The sequence below is a fragment of the Stegodyphus dumicola genome, chromosome 6 (assembly GCF_044657685.1).
Source record: "Stegodyphus dumicola isolate Sdum_Otavi_A_Nest chromosome 6, ASM4465768v1".
Taxonomy (NCBI): domain Eukaryota; kingdom Metazoa; phylum Arthropoda; class Arachnida; order Araneae; family Eresidae; genus Stegodyphus; species Stegodyphus dumicola.
The window spans coordinates 212,595,097-212,622,369 of record NC_140773.1 but is presented as its reverse complement, the minus strand read 5'-3'; the positions used below and the strand labels follow the sequence as shown (position 1 = coordinate 212,622,369).

Genomic DNA, 27,273 nt, shown 5'->3' with positions numbered 1-27,273 from the left:
TCGGGAGGTCTGGATTTCGAAACTTGGCGAAGTCATTGCTCATTTTGCACGTTCTTACATCGATATAACCTAATGATGCCACAACCTTCTAAATCACCTGATCTAAATCTAGGCCCATAAGTAAATGAATGAATGAAATAACTGAACACTGGTGCTTCGTCCCTGGGGCCTCAGAAAATTTGATAATTTAGGATGTGTTGGTGTTAATCTTCGCCTTAGGCTTGGTGAGTCTGAAGATGAAAACGCTTGATATTTTTTCCTGTTCTAAATGAATATGTAAATAATTTCTGTTGAAGGGAAGCACAGTTCTGACTTCAAAACTCGATGTGGTTTAAATAGGAAAGAAATGCGAGAAAATAGGAACTTGAGTCGATTTCTCATGTATATAAAATCAAATAGTGCAGCTTTGAAGCTTCAAAACTTTTATCTAAGAAATATTTCTTACACCAACACACTAAATATAGCAAGACAGACAGCAATAATTGGAAATAAGAGTATTTAGATAATTTAATAGTTTAATTTAAAAAAAAAATTAGTTCACTAGGTATAAAAAGAAGAATCCTTTTCTTTTTATCAAAATTTCCTTTCAAATTTTTCACAATGCGATATTATAATAGCACGAAATCCAAGTGTATGGGGGTTTAAAAGTTATAACTTAAATTTAACTTTTGTGTTATATCACTGAACTTATTTACAAACTTCAAAACTAAAATGCACAAACTAATAAAAACTTGGAAGCGATTAATACAGCGGTTTCGACAGCGCTTCGCATGAAGCCGGACTGTGATTTTAAATCGATAGGCAACTACAAATCCATTAACATATGTAATCGCTTCGTCTCATCCGTTACTTTATTTTTGGGGCTGGTGAAGGCTGTGACAGTAAATGGATGTTGAAAACACACTTTTAGGTCTTCAAATAAAATACTGCATATTGCTATCAGTTCTTCGAAATAAATCTATAATGAGTCCCAATTTTTTTCTTATCTTTTCTTTTTTTACCCCCCCCCCTTTTTTTTTTTTTTTTTTTTTTTTAAGAAAAGTTACGATTGGCGTCACGTTGCCTGATATATTATCCAGTTTTTTGATAAAATTCTAACCAATCAACTAGTTACCAGTTTCTTTTTAGCATTTAGATTGATGAATCCTTATTTAGATTGATGGAAGTTTTAAATCCTTTAAGAGTCTCATAGTGCACAGCGATTAAAGTACTGATAAAAGTTTTAAACTGGAACACGTGCCGATGTAAAATGTTGCAATCAACGTCTACCTAGTCTAGTCAACGTAAACCATAGCAGTTGCTATTAAATGTAGACTAGGTTAAAAGGTATTTCTTCCGCCTTCCTAGCATGCCTTCTTGGTGTAGTGGTTCTGCACTCTGGGCCGGTATTCCAGAGGTCCGTGGTTCGATTCCCGGCGAAGGCGGTTTGCTATTTTTCATCTCTCCGGCTTTTCCAAATATATACCTATTGTCTCTACAGTGGCGCCCGAACTGAAAGAGTGTTGGATGATGATTCTTCGCACCCAGGATTTGGCGATTGGGTCTCCTAAAAACGCCAGTCCCCTTTGAAAAGGGGTATATAAGGTATTTCTCCTGCCTTCCTAGCGCGCCTTCGTGGTGTAGTGGTTCTGTACGCTGGGACGCTATTCCAGAGGTCCGTGGTTCGATTCCCGGCGAAGGTGGTTTGTTATTTTTCATCTCTCCGGCTTTTCCAAATATATACCTAATGTCTCTACAAGGTTAGGTTAGCCTTCTTTCATGGTACAAATTACAAAAAACCACGAAAACCAACCATGCACCAAATCCATTCCCCAGAGATAAAACCTGGGTTGAATTCCCAGCATTCTGCAGTCAGTGAGGCATAACTAAATGTAGAGTTCGCCACTACCCTGCTGATTTGTACAAAATTTTTTAATGCATGATAATTTTGGTACCATTCAATTTTGCAGTATCCTCATATTTCCCTGAATTTGTTATTATATTATTGATATTGTAACAAGCATTATTTTAGAATCATATTTGCTTGCATTTAAACTTTTTCACTTAAAAAGCAAACTCATAAATACATTTGAAAGAAATAGTTAAATTTCGAAAATTCCAGGAAAAACATTGAAAGGAGAACTTTCAACTAGTTTTATATTGTTACGTTATTTTCTTCTGGCACCAGTTGTTACGTTATTTTCTTCCTTCACGTTCGTACGGGGTTCGTGTGGATTTAGAGTGAATAACGACGACATTACTTGATGAAATATCCAAACACACTTTATTTAACCAATATTAATCAGGACAGCTCTAAAGTCCTTTTTTACAGTCATCGAAGATCTACTATAAACACGCTGACACAATCAGCACAGCTTTCAGGTTATCAAGTTATCACGATGGAGACAGCTTCACTGCAAGCACCAGAGTACAGCTCCCGACTCTCTTCGGTCGCTCTCGGAACTCCACGTACTCTCGAGACTCTCCACGCTACAACTCAAGATGCACTCGGCAACACACAGAGCACGGCTCCCGACTCTTCGGATCAGGCGTTCCCGGAGCTCAACACGCTCTCTAGACATGCACTAACCGCGATACACTAAGAAACTCTTTCGGTGCACTCGACGGCCCACTCGGCACTCGCTGCCCGGCTGTCAACTCGATCGACTCCGCAGGGATTGACTCGCTAGACGAGACACCAACTCGATACTAACTAACTATCCGCGTACCAGCAGGGTTTATACAGCTTTTGAATGGTGTTCGAGAGCATTCTGAGCTAAACCTGTAAGAATTCGTTCCAGAAGGTTCTCCATCCGTCCATGGCATATCGCCAATTTTGTCGCCAAATGGGAGATTTCTCACAAAATGTGGCAACCCTGGCCTATCTTGCCATTTTATGGCAACCCTAAAACTGCTTTGCGGGGAAGCTATCTCACCGTGCCTGGACATTTCGTAACAATGTTTATTTAAACAATAAAGAATTCGTACAACTGATACAAAAGAAATCTTAATCAAACATTACTATAAATATTACATTTCTTGCAAGCGATAATTTATCAAAAATAAAACTGTAAAAAAATTTTCAAACGATCCAGAATCTTAAATATAAATAAAGTTTAAATTCAAAAATAAAAAAAATCGATTCTAATAAACTATGACTTATAAGCTAAGTTTATTTGGAATCTGTAAGTGAAACATTATTTTTCGAAATAATTCTTATCGCACAGATACCCAAAAAACAAAAAGCAAAAAAGAGGGAAGAAGCTCAAAGGCCGTTGCTAAGACCTTCATAAAATCCTACACAGATGCTCTCAACGCTGCTTCGGGTCTTTTAAACGTTTGCTACTTAAGAAGCGAGACATCCCGTTAACTGTCAGCGATCTTTCCATCTGCATGCCGGGTATAAGTCTCAAGTAATTTTATTTCCTTTAGAAATACAGATAATTTCCCACTTGGTTTTCAATGAAGAATTCTAGTCTCCTTTCAATCTATATATTATGGATATGCATATCATTTTCTTTGGGTGCTTGCCCTGAAGCTAACAGCATACAGCCCTGCATTTGTAGAAACCACTCGTTTATCAAAGAAAGATTTACGATCAAGTGCACAGGTCCATCTGACAAAGATCGTATTATCTCTGTCATAGCCAATATAACAGGAGACTGGGATCTTGAGTTGGAATCATTAGAGCTATTCAAATTACCTCCAGCTGTTAATCAAGTCGGAAGTTTACGATTCAAAAATTGCAAATTAGTGCGATTGCAACGACTTACAGAAGGTGCTTGGCCCCATTTAGGGAGGGCGATATTCGAATCAACAATTATAGAGGACAAAAAATGGCTAAATTTTAAGAATGTTCAGTCTTTACGAATTCTCACCATAGATAACGTAACAATGCCTGTTATTGGTAAAGAATTTGAAAAGGGTATACCAGAAAGTGTATCTTTTTTGACTATCAAAAATACGAAAACTACTCGATTTGAAACAGGAGCATTAAGTCATCTCAAGATCTTAATTGGCTTAGAAATAGAGAATTTACCGCTCACAGAGTTTCCAAGAAATGTTCTTCCATTTAAGCTGGAGGATCTCAGCTATTTAATAATAAGGTAAGATTATAAGTTTTGTAATTATTCTGAATTTATTCATAATTTTCACATTTATACCGCTTGATTAATTTGAAGAATCTGTAATTCTTAAACACAGTTTCAAAAGGTCTAAATCCCACTTGAGTATACTTTTAGTTTTCTAAATGATTACACACCTTTTTCTTATTAAAATATGTATATATATATTTGCGATGGAATAAAATCATTAATATCTTTAATAGCTTTTCCTTAAATACTCTGTACGCAATATAAAGATGGTAGTGCTAGTTTTATATGTAATTATTTATTCTCCAGATTGTTTAATTATAACACAATGTCGTACGGAGAAGATGTATAGAGCTGTGCATTTTTTAATTAGCCCACCAGCCGCTAAATTGATGTCACCGTCAAACATTCGTGTTTTGAAAAATGGTCACCACTTCTGGCCTTAGTAGTGGCCAATGCAGTTCTAGGCAAGTGCTATAGGGGTACAATAGTACAAGCAATGTAACAGTAGAACATTCATTTGTGATATTTTAATTCGCAATATTTTGAGTCTCTGTAACGTATTATTTCGTGGATTTATTTACCGACTTATGCAAAATCATTCCCATTTAATCTGTAATAATATTCAGTGTTATATCAATGTATCAATACTGTAGCAGTATTAATCAGTGTTAATATCAGTATTATATCAGTCTTTTATCAATTATGCATCTGTCATGTTTGTATCAGTAATGTACCAGTAATATATCTTGAATATTAATCTGTAACTCTGTAACATATTATTTTGTATGTCTTGTCGTGCACGTTGAATACCTTTCAGGTGGCCTTATGTATTTTAAAGAGGTGCTATAGATAGTGGTGGACGTGGTGCTATACTAATTAACCGTTTGATAAGGGGATAGTGCCCACGTCCTCCGTTCTCTCTCTCTCTCTCTAGGCAAGTGCCCGCCATTCGTAAAAAATAAATAAACAAAAATAAAAATATATTTTTGACCCGGGTTCTAATCCCAGTAAACGAGCCAAACTACAAAAGTGTTTGCACTGTTTTCTCCGCGTGTAATATGAATGCGAACTAGTTTTTCTTAGAGAGTCTTGTAGGAAATTAATTCTTTTTCTGAGGTAGACAGCCAATGCTTTGTTTTGCTGTTTTCAGCATAGTGTCATCACAGTATTTACAGTTTCAAGCGATAACACTTACTGAAAATAAACAAAGTAGTTCAAGATAACCACAATAGAACCGAAAAATATAATTCTAACCTTTAATAAATACAGGAAAGTTTCTGTCCTTAAAGTACAGAACCAGATACTGTCACAAATTCACTACGCTGGAGCTCGAAAGATGTAGAAAGCTGAAATTGCCCTAATATTGAACTCAGTAGAAACTTCGAGCTCCGTGTAAGAGACTGGCTTTGCTCCCTATGGAAGAATCTGGGAGTGTATTTAATTATGGCAAAGTACACTAGGGCTATCTGCCTAAGGGGAGGGATGCCTTCGTGGAGGACTTTCTAAGGGAAACTGGCTCGTATGCACGTTACACATGGGGAAAACCACGAAAACGCCCAGGAAGAATATGGGTATACGTTTCTATTCTTAATATTAAAATGGTGAATAGTTAAGATTCTGAAAGAAAGCTGGCAAGCTGATGAAGACAAATGTCTAAATGCACATGTCCAGGAAATGATAAGGTAAGGATAAGGAAAGGAACAGCGAAAGAAAAGTCTATGAAAATTTTTCTTTGTTTCAAGCATGACGTGCGTGACAGAGGCAAGGAAGAAAGAATAACTGGGTTATATCAAAAGGGCATTTTCAGGACAAAGTTCCGAGGGTTTTTGAGTGCAGTAAAGCAGAATGGAGAACAAAACTGTATAATACTAGCTTTTAAGAAAGAACATACGTTGGAGATGGTGAATATGAATGTTTCAGCAATATTTTTATGTATAGCATAATTTTCTCATAAGTGTTCGTATTATTTTGTATACAATATGTTTGCATACATATAATAGATATAAACTTGTATACATATGTAGGGAGTATTTTCATATATCGAAAAAAACTGCATAGTGGCCAATGCAGTTGTTATTATTATAGGTAAATAGTGTTTTTGAAGTGATGAGTTCCTGAAAGTTAAGTTTGCTGTCAGTAACTAAGCCAAATTATAATGAAGCCAACTTCACATGTTCAGGTACTTTATTGACCTAAAAGGATATTATAATAATGGAGAATTAAAAACACACTGAATTTTTTTGCGAAAATATGTCAAAAAATATAATGAGTTTACCTCTTTCTGTATAATAAAGTTTGGTATTATTTGCATAGTATTTATGAATCTTTAAAATGTTTCAAGGAATTATGAAAACCCTTTACCCAAAACACTACAAAATATATTTAACTACCAAATGTTATGTGTCGCTACACATTTTGGTAACTACGTTTTCAAACAAAAATTTGTAATGTTGTAATGTAATTTGTATTAATACAATCGAAATTATAATAAAAAAATCCTAATATAATAGTAATCTGCCACAGAAATCAGTTAACAGAGATTTTTTTTCCTTACTTCGTGTGCGAAGTAAAGAAAGTAATCACAAAAAATTCCGAATATCATATTTCAACGAAAATATCCAATTTGACGACCGCTATCAAATGCAATTTAAACATATTTTTGCGTGACATCTGCACGCAAGGACAGAATAAAGGACTGTTTTTCACCAAACGGATTATAAAATTGATTTAAAATGGATTCAGAAAAGATTTTCTTTCGTGTCGTCTGTATGTACGTATGTACTAATCTCGCATAACTCAAAAACGAGCAGACTAAAATTTTGTGTATAGGATTGCGATAACATTTAGTTTTGCACTTCCTTTTTTGATTGCAGTCGGCCGCATCAAAAGAATATATATATATATAATTTAAGAAAGGAGAGCAAATTAAAAAATATCTGTGCGGCCAAGAATTTGAGCATTGAGCTGCAAAATTAGAAAATAAAGTTAAATAGCGATATGCTATTAGTCAAAATATAGAAGAACTTATGGGTTGGACCTGCGAGCTTAAAGAATTAAAACCTTGTAAAGTTATCGTTAATTATATTTAAATCAAAAAGGAAAAACTAATATATAAGACGACTAGTAGCATGTATCTTGCCAAGACCTAGAAAAACTTTTAGAGAAAAAATTATAAAAATCAGACCTGGTACAAAGCTGTCTTCCTTGGTGACAAGGAAACTCGAAAAGGGTGTGCAAACCCCCGAGCGTTTCCATTGCCCTCCAACTTGCGGGATGACGCACACAATGCGCAAAATTTTGATCAAAATTGGTCGTTTTTCGTTTGTTCTTACAACTTTAAATTTTATATATATATATAGACCCACTCTGTTACTCGGCCCGGTGAGCTCAGTCTTTTTTATTCTTATATGTTGCTGAACTGAGCATTTTTTGCTTTAAAAATGATTGAATTATGTTTTTCTTATCATCCGGTTAAGGTTTTTATGCCTTTATTAATCTGCATGCAATAGTTGCAGAATTATCAACAATTAAAAATTTGTTTATGTGCGGCTGAGCCTATTTTTTTCATAGCAGCCATTTTTGTTTACATTTACAATTTAGCAGAATAATGAATTAAGTCAGTTTCTGCACCTTCAGCGTCTTTTGGCCGAGTGGGACCAAAAGTAAACTTTTAATTTTGTGCGCCGAAAAATCTGTCTTCCATCCCGCTGGCCGAATTGCTTATTTTGGCGTAGAAACTGTAATTTTAATTGTAAAGAAAAAATTAACTGTATTTAGTGTTTAACGTTTTTCTGTATTTTTCAATTTTTAATGAAGGCATTTTATTTATTTTTACCTTGCCGCGAAGTGAGAACTTTATAAATTGAATGAGCAATCTATCTGTAATGAAATTCGAGGAAATAAGTTTAAATGAAATGCAGCAAAAAGTTCGTATAATTTAATACTCCGTTCAAGGAGGTCATGTGATGTCGGCATCAGATTTTTAATTTCATGACTATTATTTGCTCTTTTGATTATGGGGAATTCCCCCCCCCCTTTTTTTTTAATCTTTTGTTTTCTTTACCTTTTTTATACACCTTTATTTTTGACTAGTTTCACGAACATTTTGAAATTTTGAAATAGATCTTTACTAAAAATCCCTTATGCTTCTTGTCTCCTTTTTAGATCTGTATAAAATTTTTACTTTTACTTGATATTGATCAAGTTCTCGCGTGATACATGATATTTCTTCTTATAATTACTTAATATTTCTTCTCGCTTAATAACATTATTTCATCCAAAAAAATTCTGTTATTTTAGTAAAGTTCTTCCTCACTCAAACTGTGGAAACAAATATTCCAGTTATAAGATATAATTTAATTGTCCTTTTTTAACAAAATGATGCCTATTTATTTTTTAATATTTACCTAGGATAACAATTGTCTCTTGCAGTTTATCTCGATATAAGAAAATATTCCCAACATTTGCATACAAATTCATATATATATATATATATATATATATATATATATATATATATATACATAAAGGGTGACCCATAAGTTCATAAACATTTTTTAAATTCTTAAAAATTGAAGGAGTTGATAGAACTGAGCGCGGTTTTCAAAACAGTTATTCTCGCGAAGGGGGAATTCTTTTGGATAAAAAAAAATAGTTAAAATATGTATCAATAGAGGGCGCTGCTGTACGACAGCAAATCCCACATATATTTATTAGCATACAGGTCAATGTTTACAAGCATATCACTCTTATTCTATGTCTCCGCCATCAACACAAACTGCAGTTTTCAAACGAGTTACAACACTGCTAACTACAGCATGTAGCATATCTGACTAGATGCAAGAGATTTTCGTGACGAATGGAGTCCTTTAACTGCACCAAATAAGATGGCTTATTGAGGTACACTCTGGTCTTGACATCTTGACATAACCTCAAAGCCAAAAATCAAGTGGTGTTAAGTCCGGTAAGCGAAGAGGCCACTCATTTCTGTAATGACGACTATATAATCGCTCTTCGGTGAAAGTTCTTAAGAATGTCTTCACTTCGATTGCGATATGAAGAGTTGCCACGTCAAATGTCACTGTGTTAAGGACATTAAGCTCCAGTAAGTTGCGGTTTCACTTTCTCCTGCAGCAGGTGCAAGTAGCGTTTTCCAGCAATTGGGAGCAGGTCTTCCAGCTAGTTTTTGCACAGCTAGTTGGACGCAATGAAACCACACCAAACAGTTAACGCTGTGAATGTAGGGGCTCCTCAGTATAGGTATGTGGGTTCGCCTTTGCCTAGATTCTACAGTTATGGGTTATAACAGTTTGCCCATATTCTGAAGTTATGGGTGTCGACTGTTCCATACAATGGAAAATGAGCCTGAACTTTTTTTCCATCCCTTTTGTGTCCGAAACTTTCAGTCGGCGATTCTTGCGTGAGGTAAAACAACTTCACCAATAACGCTTTATCCACTCATGTCAGCATCACAAATAAAACTTTTTCTACAAGCAAGTAGGAGGAAAAATCAGAAATGAGCTCCTACTGAACTGAACTGAACTATTATTGCCGAGAATGTCACACAGCGGTGCGACGTGTCCCGCTCCGTAAAATAGTGTCCGATGGACGCATGACGTAATACCATTCTGGACCGTGGGACCCCACAGGGGGGGTCAGAGGGAGGAGGAAACGAGGTGACCAGCAGTCACAAGGCCAGAAAAATAAAATTTGAAAGCGAAAAGGGCAAGGCAAGAGCAGCGCAGCGTAGTAGCAATGTAAACATAAAATACGACAGGAAAATAAAATAAAAAAGCAAATACGGTGCACAATTAGTGGAAAATATATACAAGTAAAACTAAACATGTTGAAACAAAACTAGTGCAGGTAAAGTAGTAGCAAAAGGAGTTTAAGTAGGGAAGTTATTGTCACGAGAGAGGTGAGCAGCATAGTCACTGTCTTCTGCTAAAATCTTGTAGTTGAGAGTCTTAAAGGAGTTCAGATGGGCACAAACCTTGGCCTTGTTGTAGAAGTTTCTATTAGCTTTACAATTTAGAAGCTGCTAAGTGTTTTAAAAAGTCCTCAATACTTTCAATTTTTAGGTTTTTGTGCAGCCTTTCATTCGAGACGTAGAAGTGCGCATTTGTTATCATTCTAAGGAAGCGATTCTGAAACTTTTGCAGCTTGACTATGTTAGTCTTAGACGCTGTTTCCCAGGCGGGCGAAGTATAAGCAATAATTGGCCTTAGAACCATGATGTACAGAAGTCTTTTCTTATTCAAATACAGTTTTGAATTATTTCCAATGAGAGAATTCATGACACCTATTACTTTGCTGAGCATCTTGTTGAAGTGGTCATTCCAGTTCATTTTATTGTTTAAAGTTATTCCCAAATACTTTGCTTTGTTGACTTGTGGAATTTTGACCCTGAAGAGGTAAAGTTTTCTGCGTACGAACAAATTTTTTTATTTTTCCTTGTATAATTAAGAGTTGTGACTTGTGCGCGTTGATGGAGATGCACCACAAGGTGCACCATTTTTCTATTGAAGGAATAATATCCTGCAATTTCTTTATTGCATGATTGGCATTAGCAGACTTAGCAGCTAAGGCTGTGTCGTCTGCGTAGCATCCCAAAAATTTATTATTATCCAACTGTGGCTTGGGGAAGTCAGCGACAAAGAATAAATATAATATGGGGCCAAGGATGGACCCTTGGGGGACCCCCAGCATTAATGATCCGGAGATCAGAGTGTTCCTTACCGTATTGCATATAAAAATTTTTCCTGTGATGAAAGACATGATAAGTTCAGTGAGCTCTCTGTGAAATCCAATTTTAATAAGCTCGTAAATAAGCCCCTGATGCCAGACGCGGTCAAACGCTTTCGCCACGTCCAGCATGAGTAAGGCAATATTATTTCTATTATGCCGCGCTGTAAACTCAATGAGCCTTACTAGCTGCTTTGTCGTGGACAGATTTTTTTTCTAAACCCAAATTATTCTGGGGGAAACAAATTCATGTAGGATTGCATTCTGTTAAATGAGCTCTTAATCCTAAAACCTACGATATATAGGACTCTAGCTTACACATTTCTTGTTACTGCCTCTGTGAGGCGCCCTCTATCGACGAAAATTTTAACTATTTTTTCATTACCCAAAAAAAAAAAAAAAAAAAAAAAAAAAAACATTCTGCGCGATTTTTCTTAAACCATGTTCAGTTCCACCAATTCCTTCAATTTTTATGAATTTTTAAAACATTTAAAGACCCTGTATCTATTAATATATATGTGTGTTTGTATAATAATTTAATGCGTAAAAGAAAAACTGGAACTTTTAACAGCTTTCGATATCCGTCATGGCTTATAGCTTATATATAAACAAATAGTATATAAAGTAGTAGGAGCACCTGTGTGAAAAGTGTGATATATTTCACATCGGCAGTGCAGCCGCGCTACCCGCCAAGAGAGGGTAGGTTGGGAAGTATCAGTTTGTCAACAAACGTCACCAATGTTTCATGAGTTTATTAGGTCCCAATCACATTACGTTTCGGCGACGCGGGACTGGAAGTCGAAAGGCATAATTTTTAGAACCCTTACATGTCCAGGACACCCACGTAGCTAGGTTACCATTTTCACTTGAATGAATTGAATGCCAAACAGTAGTCGATTATCGCTCAGACTGGGATCACGTGATCCTTCAGAAGCAGAACTTTCGTCTGATTGGTTGATCTCTACCCGGGACAGAGCTCCACCCGAGACATTTTCGGTGAGGTTTGAAAAACTCTAGATGGGACTTCGTTTCCAGCGGGGCTCTTTTTTCTAGGAATCCTATCGTTTAAACGAGTGCTACCAGCAGTGGCAGCTCGTAATAAGCACTGTGGAACTGCAGCACCTCCAATTTCCACTTATTATTATTTTTAATATTTAATATAGTGTGCCCTTTAGTCTTTAATTCTTTCCCTATACTTTTACAATACATAATCCTTAAGCTTTATGTCAGTAGCCATCCCCCACTTTGTCAAAAAGGTACGAAAGTCTTTGGAACTGCGCGCTTCACAGTTCCAGCGATGTGGTGTTTGGCTGTTCTGCGCATGCGCATACGGAAAGCAGCACGCGAGCCGGGGAGAGAGAAGAGCACTGTCGCTCTTGCAGTGCCGAAATTCTGGCATGTTGTTCGAAAAGTGATTTCTTTTTACTCCGCGCGTGTGGTATTCCTCCACAAGGTGGAACTTCATCATACGGACCATAAACAGAGTTCATGAAAATTTTCAACCTTTTAAAAAATTGCCTTAGTGAAATTCAATCAACATCAAATGCAGAACAACAACAAATGAAACAACTGTTCCTATTGCAAAAGCAATAGGAATTTTAAAATATCTAAATGATGATAAATTCAAGTTTTGGTTAGAGCTTTTTTATCAGATGCCTCACGTTGAAATAATATACAATCAAATGCAATTCAGAGAAATTAGTGTGTTTAAAGTTAACGAATATACAACAAATTCCAAAACTGCTATCTTAGAATTAAGAAACTCAAAGTACTGTGAGAATTTTCCGAAGACACCAATGGCAGAAGAATAGAAGAAGGAAATATGTGACTTTATACTATGTATTGATATAATGCAGAGATATTCTTCCACTAAACACTTAGCAGCTTCTAAATTGTTAAGAAATGCTTCGCTAGTTTTAGGAACATTCTACAGAAGAAATAGTACTGACCGCTGAAGCATATCCAATCATTGACAAAGGAAAGCTTGAAACTGAACTAAAAGTATTCTATTGTAGGTCTGATATCCATGAATACTATAAATTAAATGAGCTACTGAAATTTATCTTCGAAAATCATCTATATGATGTTCTTAGTGGAATCACGAAACCGATAAAAATTCTCTTGAGAGTTCCCATGACTACATCAGAGCCAGAACTGTGCTTTTCAACATTGAAAAGAATGAAAACTGTTCTAAAAAGCACTAGAATTCGAAAAGACTAAATGCGCTTGCATTGCTTTCAATAAAGAAAAATTTCCTCAGTTGTCATCCAGAGATCAAGGAGAAAATTATTGATTGTTTCGGGCAAAGTAAAACAAGAAGAATGGATTTCATTTTTAAATGAATAGACAAAGAGTGAACTGTAAAAATTTTGGTTACAGTAATTAAGAAATGCTTAATTTTTTTATTGTAATACTTCCTGATGTTTCAAAATAAATTTTCTTTTTATACATGTTTGTTTCCTTTCAGACAATTTTAAAACAAAGGTTAAATTTTTTTGGAACAGCACCCCCACTAATTTTAGCCACGAGCCGCCACTGGATACCAGATTCTCGTTTTTCAAAAATGTCCCGTCCTAGCAGGGAGTGTCGCCATATGTGATAGATAACCTATTTACTCTCTCGGAGAGACGTTGAAATGTCAGATCTGACAAACTTCCTAAGAGGCATGATAGTTGCAGCGTGCCTTGGTTAAAGAAACAGCAAAATATTTTGTGTATGCAAGGAGCAAGGTATCAGCGTTACAAAGCGTGCATGAAAGATGGCATCATGAAGACACGACAGAGACAAAAGACAAAGCTGATTGATAAAGGATAGAAAAATACTGAAGCGCATTTAATGGTTCGAAAGCACAAGTGCTAAACACGCTATTTCACATATGCTCCAAAACGAAAACTCATATCTAAGACCCCTTTTCAGACAAAACTGTCAAAAGGGAAATCCATGCTTCGTACACCTTGCACAAAAAAAAGGGGTGGAGTTTTATATCTCCTGTTCTACTGAGCGGATTGATGTAACTTAACTTGAATTTTTAGCATATATATTAGATTTATAAATAGCAATATTCTAACATAGGCATTCTTACACAAAATTGAACTTTTTCTGAAATGATATACCGATTTTTTTCCATGTTTCGATTCTACGACTCAAATTATACCAAAGTGCCCAGTTTTGTAAAAATCGCAGGAGTAGTTTATAAAAATTTACCTCTCAAAATTTTAGCTGCTCAATATTAATTGAATTTGGTATATATTTAATAATATCTGCTTTTTATTAAACTTACTTGATTCCTTTTTCCCAGTTCGAAATTCAAATTAAATTCAAATAAAATTCGCAACTATTTTCAGTTTTCTTTTTTAAATTTATAGTTTCTAGTAATTTTAATAAATTTTTCCAAAAAAATTTTTGAACTATATCAAATTTTTAACATTATTTTAAAGTAGATGTATTTCTAGGAATACCTGCAAGAGTTTTTATTCGAAATTTCCAAAGACATTCGTGAATTTATATATTGGCGCGTTTCGAAATGTGACATATTTGTTATACGCGGTAATAACGCCAAATGTTAAAATTATTTGTTGTTGTGACTTATCTCACTTGTCTGACAGTAACATCAGAACAAGCCCACGAAATTCATCATGGCAAGGCGTAAAAGATTGCGACTGTCATTGGCAAGAGTCTTGAGTACCATACAGGCGACATAACGACTTTGCTCAGTTCCACTCCCAATTTTGATGAAGAGCACCCCGGAGGGACGGATCCGAGGATCTCCCACCCCTCTTCTCCACTATCAGCCTCTCGACAGGACTCTCGTCTCGCTGTATATTTAGAGTGCCGCCATGCTCCACAGACACTATACAAACATCCATGCCTTCGGATTCGAACACGGGCTCTTCGGTATGGCAAAAGCATACAACATCAGCATCGCTAACCGCTATCCAGCTTGGGTGGCATGCGCGCAAATGTGGTATATGTATACGTATGTTTGCAAGTGTGGTATATGTATGTTTGCAAATGTGGTATATGTATACATACTATATACCACATTTGCAAAAAAGCTTCTTAATTCAAAATATTTTAAAGAAACACAAAATATATTAACAGAAAAAGTAAATCCACGAAATGAAAAGGTAAGAGCAAAAATCTCGTATGATCTGAACTAAAGATTCTCATACAAATCCTAAATAATTAATGGACTGAATTTAAATTTCAAAAGCTTTATTTAAAGGAGTATGAATAATGCACCTTATTTGAAAGTATGAACGACGCACGTTCTTTTTTTCGCTCGTGCACAAAGAAAAAAGGGAAAGGAGAATAGGTTTCTATAAATTAAGAATTTCGCTAAGTGAATTACTCTTGGCGTAAAGTGAAAAAAAGTGAGCCAAGTTAAAAAAGAAAAAGTTTTGAAATTTCTCTGTAAGTTTCTCTCCAAATTTCATAAAATTTAATATTTAGGCACCGTTTGAGTAGCAGAATCGAAATGTGGAAAAACTCGGCATGTCATTTGAGAAAAAGTCCGATTTTGTGCCAAAATACCTAAATTAGAACAATGTTATATAAAAAATCTATTATACATTCCTAATTCGCGCTTTCAGGACATAAAAAAAAGCAAGTTAAATTTCGTCAATCTGCCCTTCACTATTGTTTACATTTCGTCATTTCTCTTCTCCAACAACGATTGTTGACCACTTACAGATATCTATTTATTATTATTATTATTGATAAATTCAGTTCGTAAGTGTCATCCGACAGGATATTTGCTACTCAAATCACTATGCAGTGGTTTTGAAATGTCGGTCCAGGTTAAATTTTTTAGGTACTGCAGCACAAATTCCACATATCAAACAAATAGGCTCGGAAATATTTTCAAAACTTGTTCTTCCCAGACAAGTTTTAAAATCACGAATTGCAATGTCCTCCTCATAATTTCTTTTCGATGTCGAAGGTTTATTCATGGACATATAGAAAATAAAATTTTTAAAACAAAGACGCTCAACGCAAGATTTAAAAACAGTTGCAAAAAGCATAATGTCTTCATCGGCAGTTTAAAATCAACTGATCTAACGAAATAGCGAAGCGTTGCCAGTTTGTCTGAATTACAGAGCGTTTAAGCGGCGCACGCACGTTAATTGTAAGCGTCGTTCAAGAGTGTGAATATCCTTTTTTAATCCAAAGGGGCTTTCTTTGTCCCTTGAAGGACTATTGTTTCCGTTTTGCGATTTTGCGTTGAATCTCTATAAATGTCCGTTTTACTTTTCAAACTGTTGCCACCAAATGTTAGAGTTCTGCATTATATTTGAAGAAATTAAATAATGAAAAATCTGCATAAATGTATGTCTATTTCTCGCATTGTGATAAAACAACGATACCTAGAGACATCGAATTTTGAATGACGTAATCTTCCTACGAATATGGGCATGTGGAAGACCAAATTTCGAATTTGTTTTATTATCGATTTCATATTTTGTAAAACTTTAACGAATTTTTGATTAACAAACTCAAGGATTTCAAAACGAGCAATGGCAACACTCTACAGGAAAAAAAAAAAAAAAAAAAAAAAACTTTTTATCTCCAGCGTGCGGAACTGTGTATCGGAAATTCTAAAGATAGGCTCCTTTTAAAATTATTTTACGACATTGCTGTTGAACTAAATTTTATGATTTAAGTGCAAAGAATATATTTAATAAATAAAGGTAACACAGAAAACGTTAAAAAAGCGCTCTTTAAGATGTAATTTAAGATTTAAAACCTTTCAGATTTTTTTCTTTTTATTTTATTTATTTTTTTATTATTATTTGTTTAATTTCTGTTTTATATCATTAGAGTTTATTATGGTATTTGCGTGGATTATGTAGGAACAATTCGATAACTCAACATGTGATTTGCTATAGTGAAATAAACCAAAACTAAAATTCAGAGAGTTAAAATTATATTATTCTAATGTGTTTATGTGTCGGGTTTGGCGCAGACGATATTGTTATTTTCCCAAGATTTTTAATTTTTCAATGAGTCATCGCGTGCAAGTATTAAGAGTTAGCCTCTTATCGTGGTTGTATGGTATACAGAAAAAGATTCAATCATTTAGAGAAGATAGAAAAACCACAAGAAATTCCCACTAAAGATGACTTCCGAATTCATTCAAGCTTCAGGCCAAACTAATGAAGAAATGCCAAAAAACCTTTACAGTGACAAAGTTAAGCAGAAAAACCCGCAGGAAAATTTAGCAGAAATCATTAAAATTTTCAAAGATCATAAAACCCTTTATCTCATGAAATCAACAACCACAATAGCTCAGAGAATTAAATCAGCTAAATCAAATATGCAGTAACTTTGTCTAGCTTTTCAAGCCATCGAGATTATTTTGAACTTTGCAGATCAAGATTAATCCGCAGCTTCTCTCAAGACAAGCATAGCCGAGCGGCAGAAATCCTCACATCGTGGGGCCACGTTTACTTCTCTTCTACAGACTCTGCACTAGGTGCAAAAAGTACGTTCCATCTTACTGGATTCAAGTCATCATTAAAGACGCCTACTTATAATATATTGGTAAAGGCCGCACTAAACCGATTGCCTCTTAATTGTGTTACGACATAGACATAGAGTTAGCCATTCCTGGGCTAGACATTGGCCAGCCTATGTGGATGATTAATGCATGAAGTAAAGTAATGAACGCAAAATGATAAAGACTCGACTAGTTTGTAATATGAAAAATATAAAACGTTAAATATAAGATTGAGTTATTGACAGTACTCTAAAATTTAGTCAACTTTTTATTTTTCAGCAAAACTCAGATTGAAAAGCTGGATCCAAATTTCTTTGACAATATGCCGGAACTGAAACTTGTGGATTTAAATAATAACAGATTTTCAACTTTGGATGCACAGTTATTCATGCCTCTAAGGAATCGTATGTTGTACCTACGGGCTGACAGTAAGTATCATTACATAATACGACTTCAGTTTTATTGTTTTTTTGCCGACCACACAGAAAATTTTCTTGATGCTAAAGATATAAATTATATATTTTTAATAAAATGTGTTAAAATTGCATTCCGAGTCTAAAAAATTTGCACCTGGTTGGTTAATGCTGAAATTAAATCTTCAAAAGAATCCGCCATAGCTTCTTATCTAACTGGCCAAATATTTTTCGGTTATATATATTTTTATATATATTTTTCGGTTTGAAATTGAAATAAACTTAGCTGGGTTAGCCTGGTAGATAGGAGACTTGGTATCTTAATTTTAAGAGTTAGGTACCTTGTATAAAATATTTTATCAAAATATCACCTGTAACTTATATTATACAGCTTTAAAAGAATGGCCTTATTTATCCTTTTTTTCACAAAGGTACTAGTATATTATTACTAATATTTAAAAGCAAAATATTCTCCATCTTTATATGCACAAATCTTCTGGAATACTTAAGAAACGTCTTGTCATATGTTTCACATAGTATATGATTACACTTTTAAATTAATTAACTTTTAAATTACATTACTTTTTAAATTAATATAACACAGTACGTACTGCTGCTAAGAGCACACCTGCAATGTTTCAAAATAAACAACCCACTGCATATTGCACTGCGGCCCACCAGCGGCCGAGCGGTAACGTCGCTGAAAACTGGTAGTTCCGTCCGAGGTTCGAATCCCGCGAACGGGCTGGCTGCATGGGCGTTTTCGTGGTTTTTCCCCATGTGTAACGTGTATACGAGCCAGTTTTCCTTAGAAAGTCCTCCACGAAGGCATCCCTCCCCTTAGGCGAGATAGCCCTCAAGGCTTTGCCATAACCACGCATATTGCACTGCAAATATTACAAACTCCTTCAAATGCCTTTCAAAAGCTGCGCCAAAAATGTTTATAACCCAGCTTTGTCTTTTAAAAAATCATTTACAGTTTCTTTCTTTCTTTTTTTTTTTTTTTATTTTTTATTTTCAGTATTTTTACTGCTTTTAGGTTTACTCACCAGTAAATGCTTTCGGGTTATATATATGTAATTTACAAGTTTTAAAAAGTATATTTAATTTAAAAAATTGTCTAAGATTATTAAATTTTTAATATTATTATTCACATTCAGGCAGTCTAGCGATTCTCTGTGAACTCTCTTAAATTTATTGCTCACATTCTTATCTACGTAGCTATATTATTAACCAAAAAATAATAATAATGATTACTAAATAAATAAATAAAACAAATAAAAGAAAGAAATCTGTAATTGGGTACATGATGCATATAGTTAGAAATTTCTTTTAGTGATTACAATCATGCTTCATATACTTTAATTATATCATTTAAATGTATTACTAAAACAATAAGATATAAATTATTAACAATTTCGTTTATTACTTTTAATTCGTTTTGTTCTGTAGGGCAGTTACAGACTGACTGAATTCGAAAAAATAAACATCCTATGTTTTGTCCAATGGCAGAACTTTAATATCTGGTTAAACGCGATACTGCACGAGATATAAATTAAAGGACTTTGTATTCCAAGCAATGGCAACACTTGTCAGGGAAGGAAGTAATATATTAATGATAGCGTAATGTAATGTAACATAAAGGTTAAAAAATTTTGGAAGAATTCTACTAACGTTAATGGTTGTAAAGAATGTTCGATTTAGTCATAAAACTGTGACTTTGTTTTTTTTTTTCTGCTGCTTTCTTCCATTAAACCTTCAGGTTCGTTTAGATGAAGTAACCGTCAGTTTCAGTCCAATAAATTATCTCGTTGCGTCATATGTCAAACAACAAGGCTGAATGCGTAACCTTGTTATATTATCAGATTATCGATAATATGATGTCAACACATTCCATCATAGTTTTCGTAATGTTATCAGTAACGAAATCTACAATTTATACATTTACTCTTCCAGCATCTGCGTCGAGAGTGAAAATCTTAAAATTTTATCTTGAAGTTATCGTTATCTCAATTAATGAATCAGCGTCGTTCTTCCCGATAACATTAGTAATTATTCTTACATAGTCATTTTATATATTCTCCACTGAAAAAAAATTACAATCAGTTCTTGAAGTGTGCAGATGTGAATTGCATGGATTTAATTATTCATTAATTTTTTCCGCCAAATATACAGTGGAACCTCAAGTTACGAGTTTAAATCGTTCCAGCATTGAGCTCGTATAGCGAATTTCTCATATCTAGAAACAAACTTCCCCATTGAAAATAATGGAAATCCAGTTAATCCATTCCGCACCCTTACAAATATTATTACCATCTCATGTTCAGTCGATGTACCTGGTGTTTTTCGGAGAAGGTCCAATTAAGTCGATGTACCTGGTGTTTTTCGGAGAAGGTCCAATTAGGAAGAGGAAGGATTAAGGTCGGAGAAGGATTCTTAGTCTTATACTGCTAATGATTGCTTTCCACACCGAATCGCCTTTTAACTGCTTCTCGTTAATCTACACCAGTGGTTCTTAACCGAGGGTGCCCGCACCCCTGCGGGTGTGAGAATGTATTTTTGGGGGTGCGGGAGAAGCCCCTACCTAACTATAAAAATTATTAAATATCATTTATTAAATATCACTTATTAAATTTCTTATAATAAAATATTTGAAATCTGCAATAGTGTCCCCAATATTGAAGCTCATAAAAATTGGTAGCACCTAGCTCACTTATTGGCAAAAGACACAAGAAAGAGCCAGTGCCGATGGCCGTATACATTACGCTACGAAAAGGCATGAAACGCTACAAATGAACGCGAACAGGTAGCTAGGTGACGGAGAAAAGAAAAAAACTTTGTGGGAATACAAGCGGAGAACGTTAGCTTGCGCATGCGCTGAGTTCAATATGTGCTACTCCAATGGAATCTACGGATTCACAGATTTATATCTGCGTCTACTGTGCCTGTTTTAGGTTGAGTCAACTATTGCGTCTGCGACATATGTATTGTGTATTCTGACTTGTCCAGAAACCTCTTGAGACTAATACATTCTTAATTGCCCGTTCAAGACGAATAGAATTCAGTGATATTACACACGTAAGAACATTATATATATTATATTACATTATTTCTAAATAATTAAATCGATTATAGTGAACCCCAGTATGTCAAAAAAACGACAATGGAACGATAAGTATGCCGGTTATGGATTTAACTGCACACCGAAAAAGATGGCACGCAACGACCGCAATGCATCTTGTGTTCCAAGATATATTCAAACAGCAATCTCAAACCATCAAAGTTATTAGAGCATTTCAACAATCTGCATGGTGGCGAAAAAGCGCATGGTATGAACAGCTTTTGAAGTCAAAGAAGGCTCGGTTTGATACCAATGGAACTAATTCACAAGTCAAACAACAAAAATTAGCGTTAATTTTCAAAATTTTCACAGGACTAGTTTCGATGGTTTTACCGAACCACCATCCTCAGCTGCAAAACCGCAAATGAACAAGATAGGAAATAATGATTAGATAAGATAAGAAAGCCTGGCCAAGAATAAGCAAGTGGCGCCATCTGTTGGTGAAACCAGAACTAAAACATAATTTCTTTAAAGGCCAAAGGCAAAGATGGATTGTAATTAGGATCGTTAACAAGAACAGAAAGATTTTTTTGAATGTGAAATGCCTCTAGAAAATCCATTTCTCCAATGGAAGATGTTTTTTGAATTAATTTTGGCAGCAGAAAAATTGAAAGTGTGATTTTCAGACCAACAATGTTGAGCAACAGAAGACTTCTGTGTTTCCTCTTTTCTAACATATGCCTCATGTTCCTTGACGCGAAATTTTAAGGCTCTCTTAGTTTAAACAATTTAAATAAAACCACACTGGCAAGGAATCCTATAAATACCCCAAGAATTCATATCCGGAATGGGGTCCTTGAGTATGGAACTCGGAATTTTATTGATGGGAGAATAAAACGAAAGTTAAATTTCTGCAAAATATGTGCAACTTTATAGCTAATTGATGGAAAGAAGGGAATGACAACAGAATTTTTATAATCTTCTAAAACAAGAGTGTGCCTTTTAGTGTGTTGAGATGAGAATTTTTTAACTGCTTGATTAATAATGTTGGGTGAAAAGCCCCTGTCAATAGCTATTGCTTTTAAATAATTTAGTTCTTCATCAAGGGCTAGTTTGGAGGAGCAAAGTTGAAGAGCACGGAAAACATAAGAATAAAATGAAGCAAACTTTTGTTTAGTCGGATGATATGATTTAAAGTGTGGTGGAAGGCAAACCGATGAAGGCTTACGGTAAACCGTAGTACTGAAGTTGGATGTGTTACTTGTGACCAGAATGTCGAGAAACGGAAGAGAATTTCAAGTCTCAAGTTCAAAAGTGAACTGAATAGCAGGATCAATAGAATTCATTGTTGAAAGAATTTTATTTAAATCATCTTTATTACCTTCAAACAGGGTAAAAGTATCGTCTACGTAGCGGAACCATGCCGGGAAGTTTAAAGTTTCAAACAATTTTAATTCATAATAATGCATGTAGATATCAGCCAGGATGGGACTGAGGGGGCTTCCCATGGCTAATCCCTCAGTTTGCTTGTAATATTTATTTTGGAAAACAAAATGTGTTTGTTTCAAACAGAGTTGAGTAAGAGAAATTAGCTCATCAACTTCGATACAAGAGAAATGAAATTCGCGAAGTCTGGTTTCTAGACATCTTAATGCACCCTCCACTGGGACATTGGTGAATAATGATTTTCCATCAAAAGAAACCATGAGTAAATTTCTAGGAGAAATGTTTTTAACCTTTTTTACAAACTCTATTGAAGTTTTTATGGTGTAAATATTATTGTCTAATAGAGTTGAAAATCTAGAAACTAAATATTTAGCTAAGGGATACGAGGCAGTACCTAAATTTGATACAATAGGGCGAAAAGGAATACCACTTTTATGAATTTTGGGAAGAGCATATAATCTGGCACAATTCGCAACAAATGGGATAAGCGAATGATTTAAGTTGCTTGAAATGATATGTGAAGATTTGATCGCAGTTTTTATTTTTGACAAGTCCGAAGGTGAAGGATCTTTACGGATCGGATTATATGGTCCTTCGTTTAAGAGCTTAGTGACACCATCGATGTAAGTGTTCGTATCCATGACGACTATTTGGCCACCTTTATCGGCCTTTGAAATGATGATATCCGGGTTAGAATGAATTTCGCGCATTGTAGCTCTTTCTCTCGTAGTTAGATTTGGTTTCAAAGGTTTTTTTATTGAATTTCATATTATGAGCGATAAGATGCCTAATCATTTCTTTCTGTGAATCTGAAACTTTACTGAACTTGAAAGCTTTTTCGATAGGAGCCAAAATCTTTGGAATCGAGGGTTTACAGGTTTGTGAGAAGTTAAAATTATATTTTAGAATTCTCTCTTGTTCTTCTGAAAGACTAACATTAGAAATATTAACTATTGGCTTGATGTTTACAATGGGAAGATTTTTTGAACTACTTGAACTGGAAGACTGTAAAAGAAGTTTTTCGAATTTAACTGCAAGGGTGTTTTTATGACGGTTAACTGCATTCTCCGTTCTAGACCAAGACTTTTGTTCAAGGGCAGTGAATTTTGGATATGAATTAGCGAGTTCCAGATGAAGCTTATAGAGTTCATGTTCAATTTTGGACAATTGTTGGCGTGTATCCCTTATGATGGACGTAAGTAAGGTAAGCTTGCAATTTAACAGAATTCTTGAAACGCGACTGGAAGGTTTTTGATTAGATTTGATTTGAATAAAATTGGGGATCAATTTTTTATTAATTAACGCTGATTTTTGTTGTTTGACTTGTGAATTAGTACTTATTCGGCGTGTGTTTGTGTCTTAACCAATGGAACTATCCTAAAATTGTGTGGACCAGCAATTCAAAAACATTTATTAGAAGCGTCATATCAAGTGGCATATTTGTGTAGAAAAAAAAGAAACCTCACATGATCGCTGAAGAGTTGATTAAACATTCTGCTTTAATTATTGCTAAAACAGTTTTAGATTCGGAAGCACATAAAAAAATTCAACAGATTCCATTATCGAATGATATTATAGGATCGCGAATACAAGATCTCAGTGAAGATATTTTAATGCAAGTAATTGAAGACATAAAAATCAGTCCACTAAAATTAAGCATGCAACTGGATGAGTCAACTGATGTTGATAATTGTAGCCAACTTTTGTTATTTGTCAGGTATGTGAAGGAAAAAGAGGTGATAGAAGAATTTCTATTTTATGAGCCACTGGAGGTGAATACGAGAGGAGGAATTGATGTTTTCAATTGCATCAAAGATTTTTTTACTAAATATCAATTACCAATGAATGTGATTGGCTCAATATGCACTGATGGAGCCCTAGCAATGTTAGGCAAAAATTCAGGATTCTTTTCACACATGAAAAGAGAATTACCGGAAGTTATAATAACGCATTGCATGTTGCATCGTCATGCACTTGCGTCGAAAGCATTGCCAGAAAGTTAAAAACAACATCTAACTACAGCAGTAAATGTAGTAAAATACATCCGAGGGCGAGCGCTTAATCATCGCATTTTTCATGCAATTTGCGAAGAAATCGGTGCTGATCATACCATGTTCCTATATCACACCGAAATACGATGATTATCTAAGGGTCACATGCTTAACAGAGTTTTTGAATTGCGTGAAAAAATTATTCAATTACTGACTGTCAAAACTGTTATTTAGTAAAAGATTTTGAGAGTAATGATGCAATGCTGAGGCTAGCCTACTTAGCAGACATATTTAGCCATTTAAATGAATTGAATCTATCAATGCAAGGATTTGGTATAAATATAATAATATCTAGTGAAAAATTATCTTCATTTATCTGAAAATTAGAAATTTGGATATGTCGAGTAGAAAAGGGAAATTTTGCAAACTTTCCCTTGCTTGATTCTGTTATTGCGAAAAATGAAAAGAATACAATTATGCCCGACATTGTAATACATTTGTGACGATTGAGCGAATCATTCAATGGATATTTTTCTACTGGAAATATTACCAAAACTCAGAGATGTATACTGGATCCATTTTTATTTCACTTAAATTTGATGGACGATAGTGATCTGAAAAATGATCAACTTATTGAAATGCGAGCAAGTGGACATGTTCAAATGGAATTCGAACAATTAGAATTGCAACAATTCTGGTGTTCACAGTTACAACGTTATCCAGAAATGGCGAACGGAGCACTGCAGTTACTCTTACCCTTTGCTACCACCTACTTATGCGAAATGGGATTTTCATCGCTTTTGCATATAAAAACTAAAGCGAGAAATCGCTTAAATGCAAGTGATGACTTACACGTATGCCTTTCAAAAAAGGAACCTCGCTTCTCCAGTATAATAATGAAAAACAACAACAGACTAGTCATTAATAAAAATAATATTGTTTTGTATTTATATAAAATGTACAATGTTTTTCAATAAACAATAAGTTTCGCAAAAAATGTATTTTTCTAGACTAAAAAAAATTTAAACACATTTTTGAATGGGGTGTGGAGATATATTTTCAGATTCAATGGGGTGCGACTCGCTAGAAAGGTTAAGAAACACTAATCTACACCAACAACAGCTTCTCAGCATCTTCTAGGAGTTTTGGACGGTGCCTGGAAATAATGGTAACTCCTTTGGCTACATCAAGTTTCTTATTTTTTTCCTTCTTCTTCAGATTAGTGCAGATCGTCGATGCGATCGGCCGTAAGTCTTTGCAAATTCCATCACTCTTACACCTCGCTTATGTTTATTTATGATTTTTTTTCTTAATTTCAACAGCCATGGCTTTCTTCTTTTTCTTTGCAGCACTATCTAAGGCAACAATCTTCTTGGAAGGCATCGTGAAATAATTATTTTCACATTAAATGCAAAAAACAATTAACTCAAAAGCGCATAAGCAGGTAGATCAAAGAACACTGAGTGACCTGATGAGGGTATTCCCCGAATCGAGCCGGATCGGGAAACGCGCCAAGCATACCAACACCCTGGCTCATTGCTCGTTACTCGAGTCAATGCTCGTATTTAGAGACAAATGTTTCGCTCATACTTTCCTTTTATCTCGAATTTCTCGTATATAGAGGAGCTGGTATCTCGAGGTTCCACTGTATCAGAAAAATATTTGAAGATTAGCGAAAATTACCTGATGAGTCAGAAAACTTACAGTGATGGTAACAAATGCATATAAACACTTTTCCATTTTATCATTTAAACTAATATCAAACAAATACTAATCTTCAGAATAATTTGCCAAATTGTTGGCACCCAAGCACTTGCAGATTTCATACAACACTACTGCAGCGAGAGAAAAGAAAGCAAATATTAAGATGCATTTTAAATCTCGTACGTATAAAATTAACTCATCATGTGTACTGAAGTAAAATATCAAACTGATTTTATGCATTTGTATTTGTTCTCTAAGCATTCCATTTCAAATTTGATAATCTTATCTTCACTGGCAATGAAAGTTTTACTGCATTTAACTTAACTATTACTTCATAAAATGTAACATATTTTGTTGAACAAAAAAAAAAAAAAAAAAAATCGATATTATTCATTACTAAGAACTAACAATGTTACTATCTTGTAAGTATGTATTATGGACTTGTAAGTACTATGTAAGTAAATTAAAATAGGTATGTTTGTAAACAGGTAAAGTAATGGGCCCTATACCATTCTACATATTCGCACTAAATTTAGTGTGAATATTCTTCGACACAACGTAAAAAATACTGCTGAGGTTCTCATCCACTTGACATACTAAAACGGCGAACGACCGAAAAAAATGCACAAGCAATGCTGCAAGAAACATTCATGAACTTTTAAACAACACCAAATACCACAAATTATTCCCATTTATTTCGGAGAAAAGCTAAACTGAAATATGAGCAGCAAAAACAGAGTTTTTTTACACATATTTAGAACGATTGAGGGCTGTTTGTTAAATATTTAAAATGTAAAGAGCGGTTTTTTTTTTTTTTTTTTTTTTTTTTTTTTTTTTTTTTTTTAATGTTTAGTATGACATCCGTTTTTTGCGAATTATTATTCATCGTGATTTTCATGATAGGACGGCTTTTCATAAAATTTCCAGGTGTATTTATTTCCCTTTCTCTTCTACTAATTTTCAGAATCCATCAATCATAATGGGTTTGCACCTAGAAAGATCTCATTTCAAGATACCCAAGGTACAATAGTCCATACGTAAAACACCAGGGAATACGCAGAAATACGTTGAAAACGTCCGTAAGTGAAACGTTACGGCACTACGCAGGAATACATTGAAAAAGCATTATATGCAATATCTGTATCAGTCTTCAATTTTTCAAGGAATGCAGTGATACTTTTCGAAGCTTTGTCTTGAAGAAGTTTCTAAACTAAACTAAATTCGGCGGCACAAACAACTCATAGAGAGCCATGGCTGGCAGTGCCATGGAAGCTGCTTTCTAAACCGTGGGCTCCGGGGTGCTTGTGCATCTTAGCCTGGATAAGTAGTCAGCTTGTCGCAG

At 34.7% G+C, this 27,273-nt stretch overlaps 1 protein-coding gene across 3 annotated transcripts in view; it reads left to right on the top strand.

Annotated features, from left to right (window-relative positions):
* Positions 1-3,308: 3,308 nt before the first annotated feature.
* The window catches only part of LOC118199462 (leucine-rich repeats and immunoglobulin-like domains protein 3), a 32,398-nt gene continuing 8,433 nt past the window's right edge, over positions 3,309-27,273 (top strand). Inside the window, exons 1-3 of one of the 3 annotated variants that reach the window (XM_085819484.1) lie at positions 3,309-4,085; positions 17,596-17,744; positions 25,291-25,395. In XM_085819484.1, coding sequence (XP_085675610.1) covers positions 3,442-4,085; positions 17,596-17,744; positions 25,291-25,367 — 870 coding nt within the window. In that variant the 5' untranslated portion in view covers positions 3,309-3,441 and the 3' untranslated portion in view covers positions 25,368-25,395. Of the gene's footprint in view, positions 4,086-17,595; positions 17,745-25,278; positions 25,396-27,273 lie in introns of all 3 variants that reach the window. The other 2 variants (XM_085819483.1, XM_035371332.2) reach the window with 2 other exon arrangements.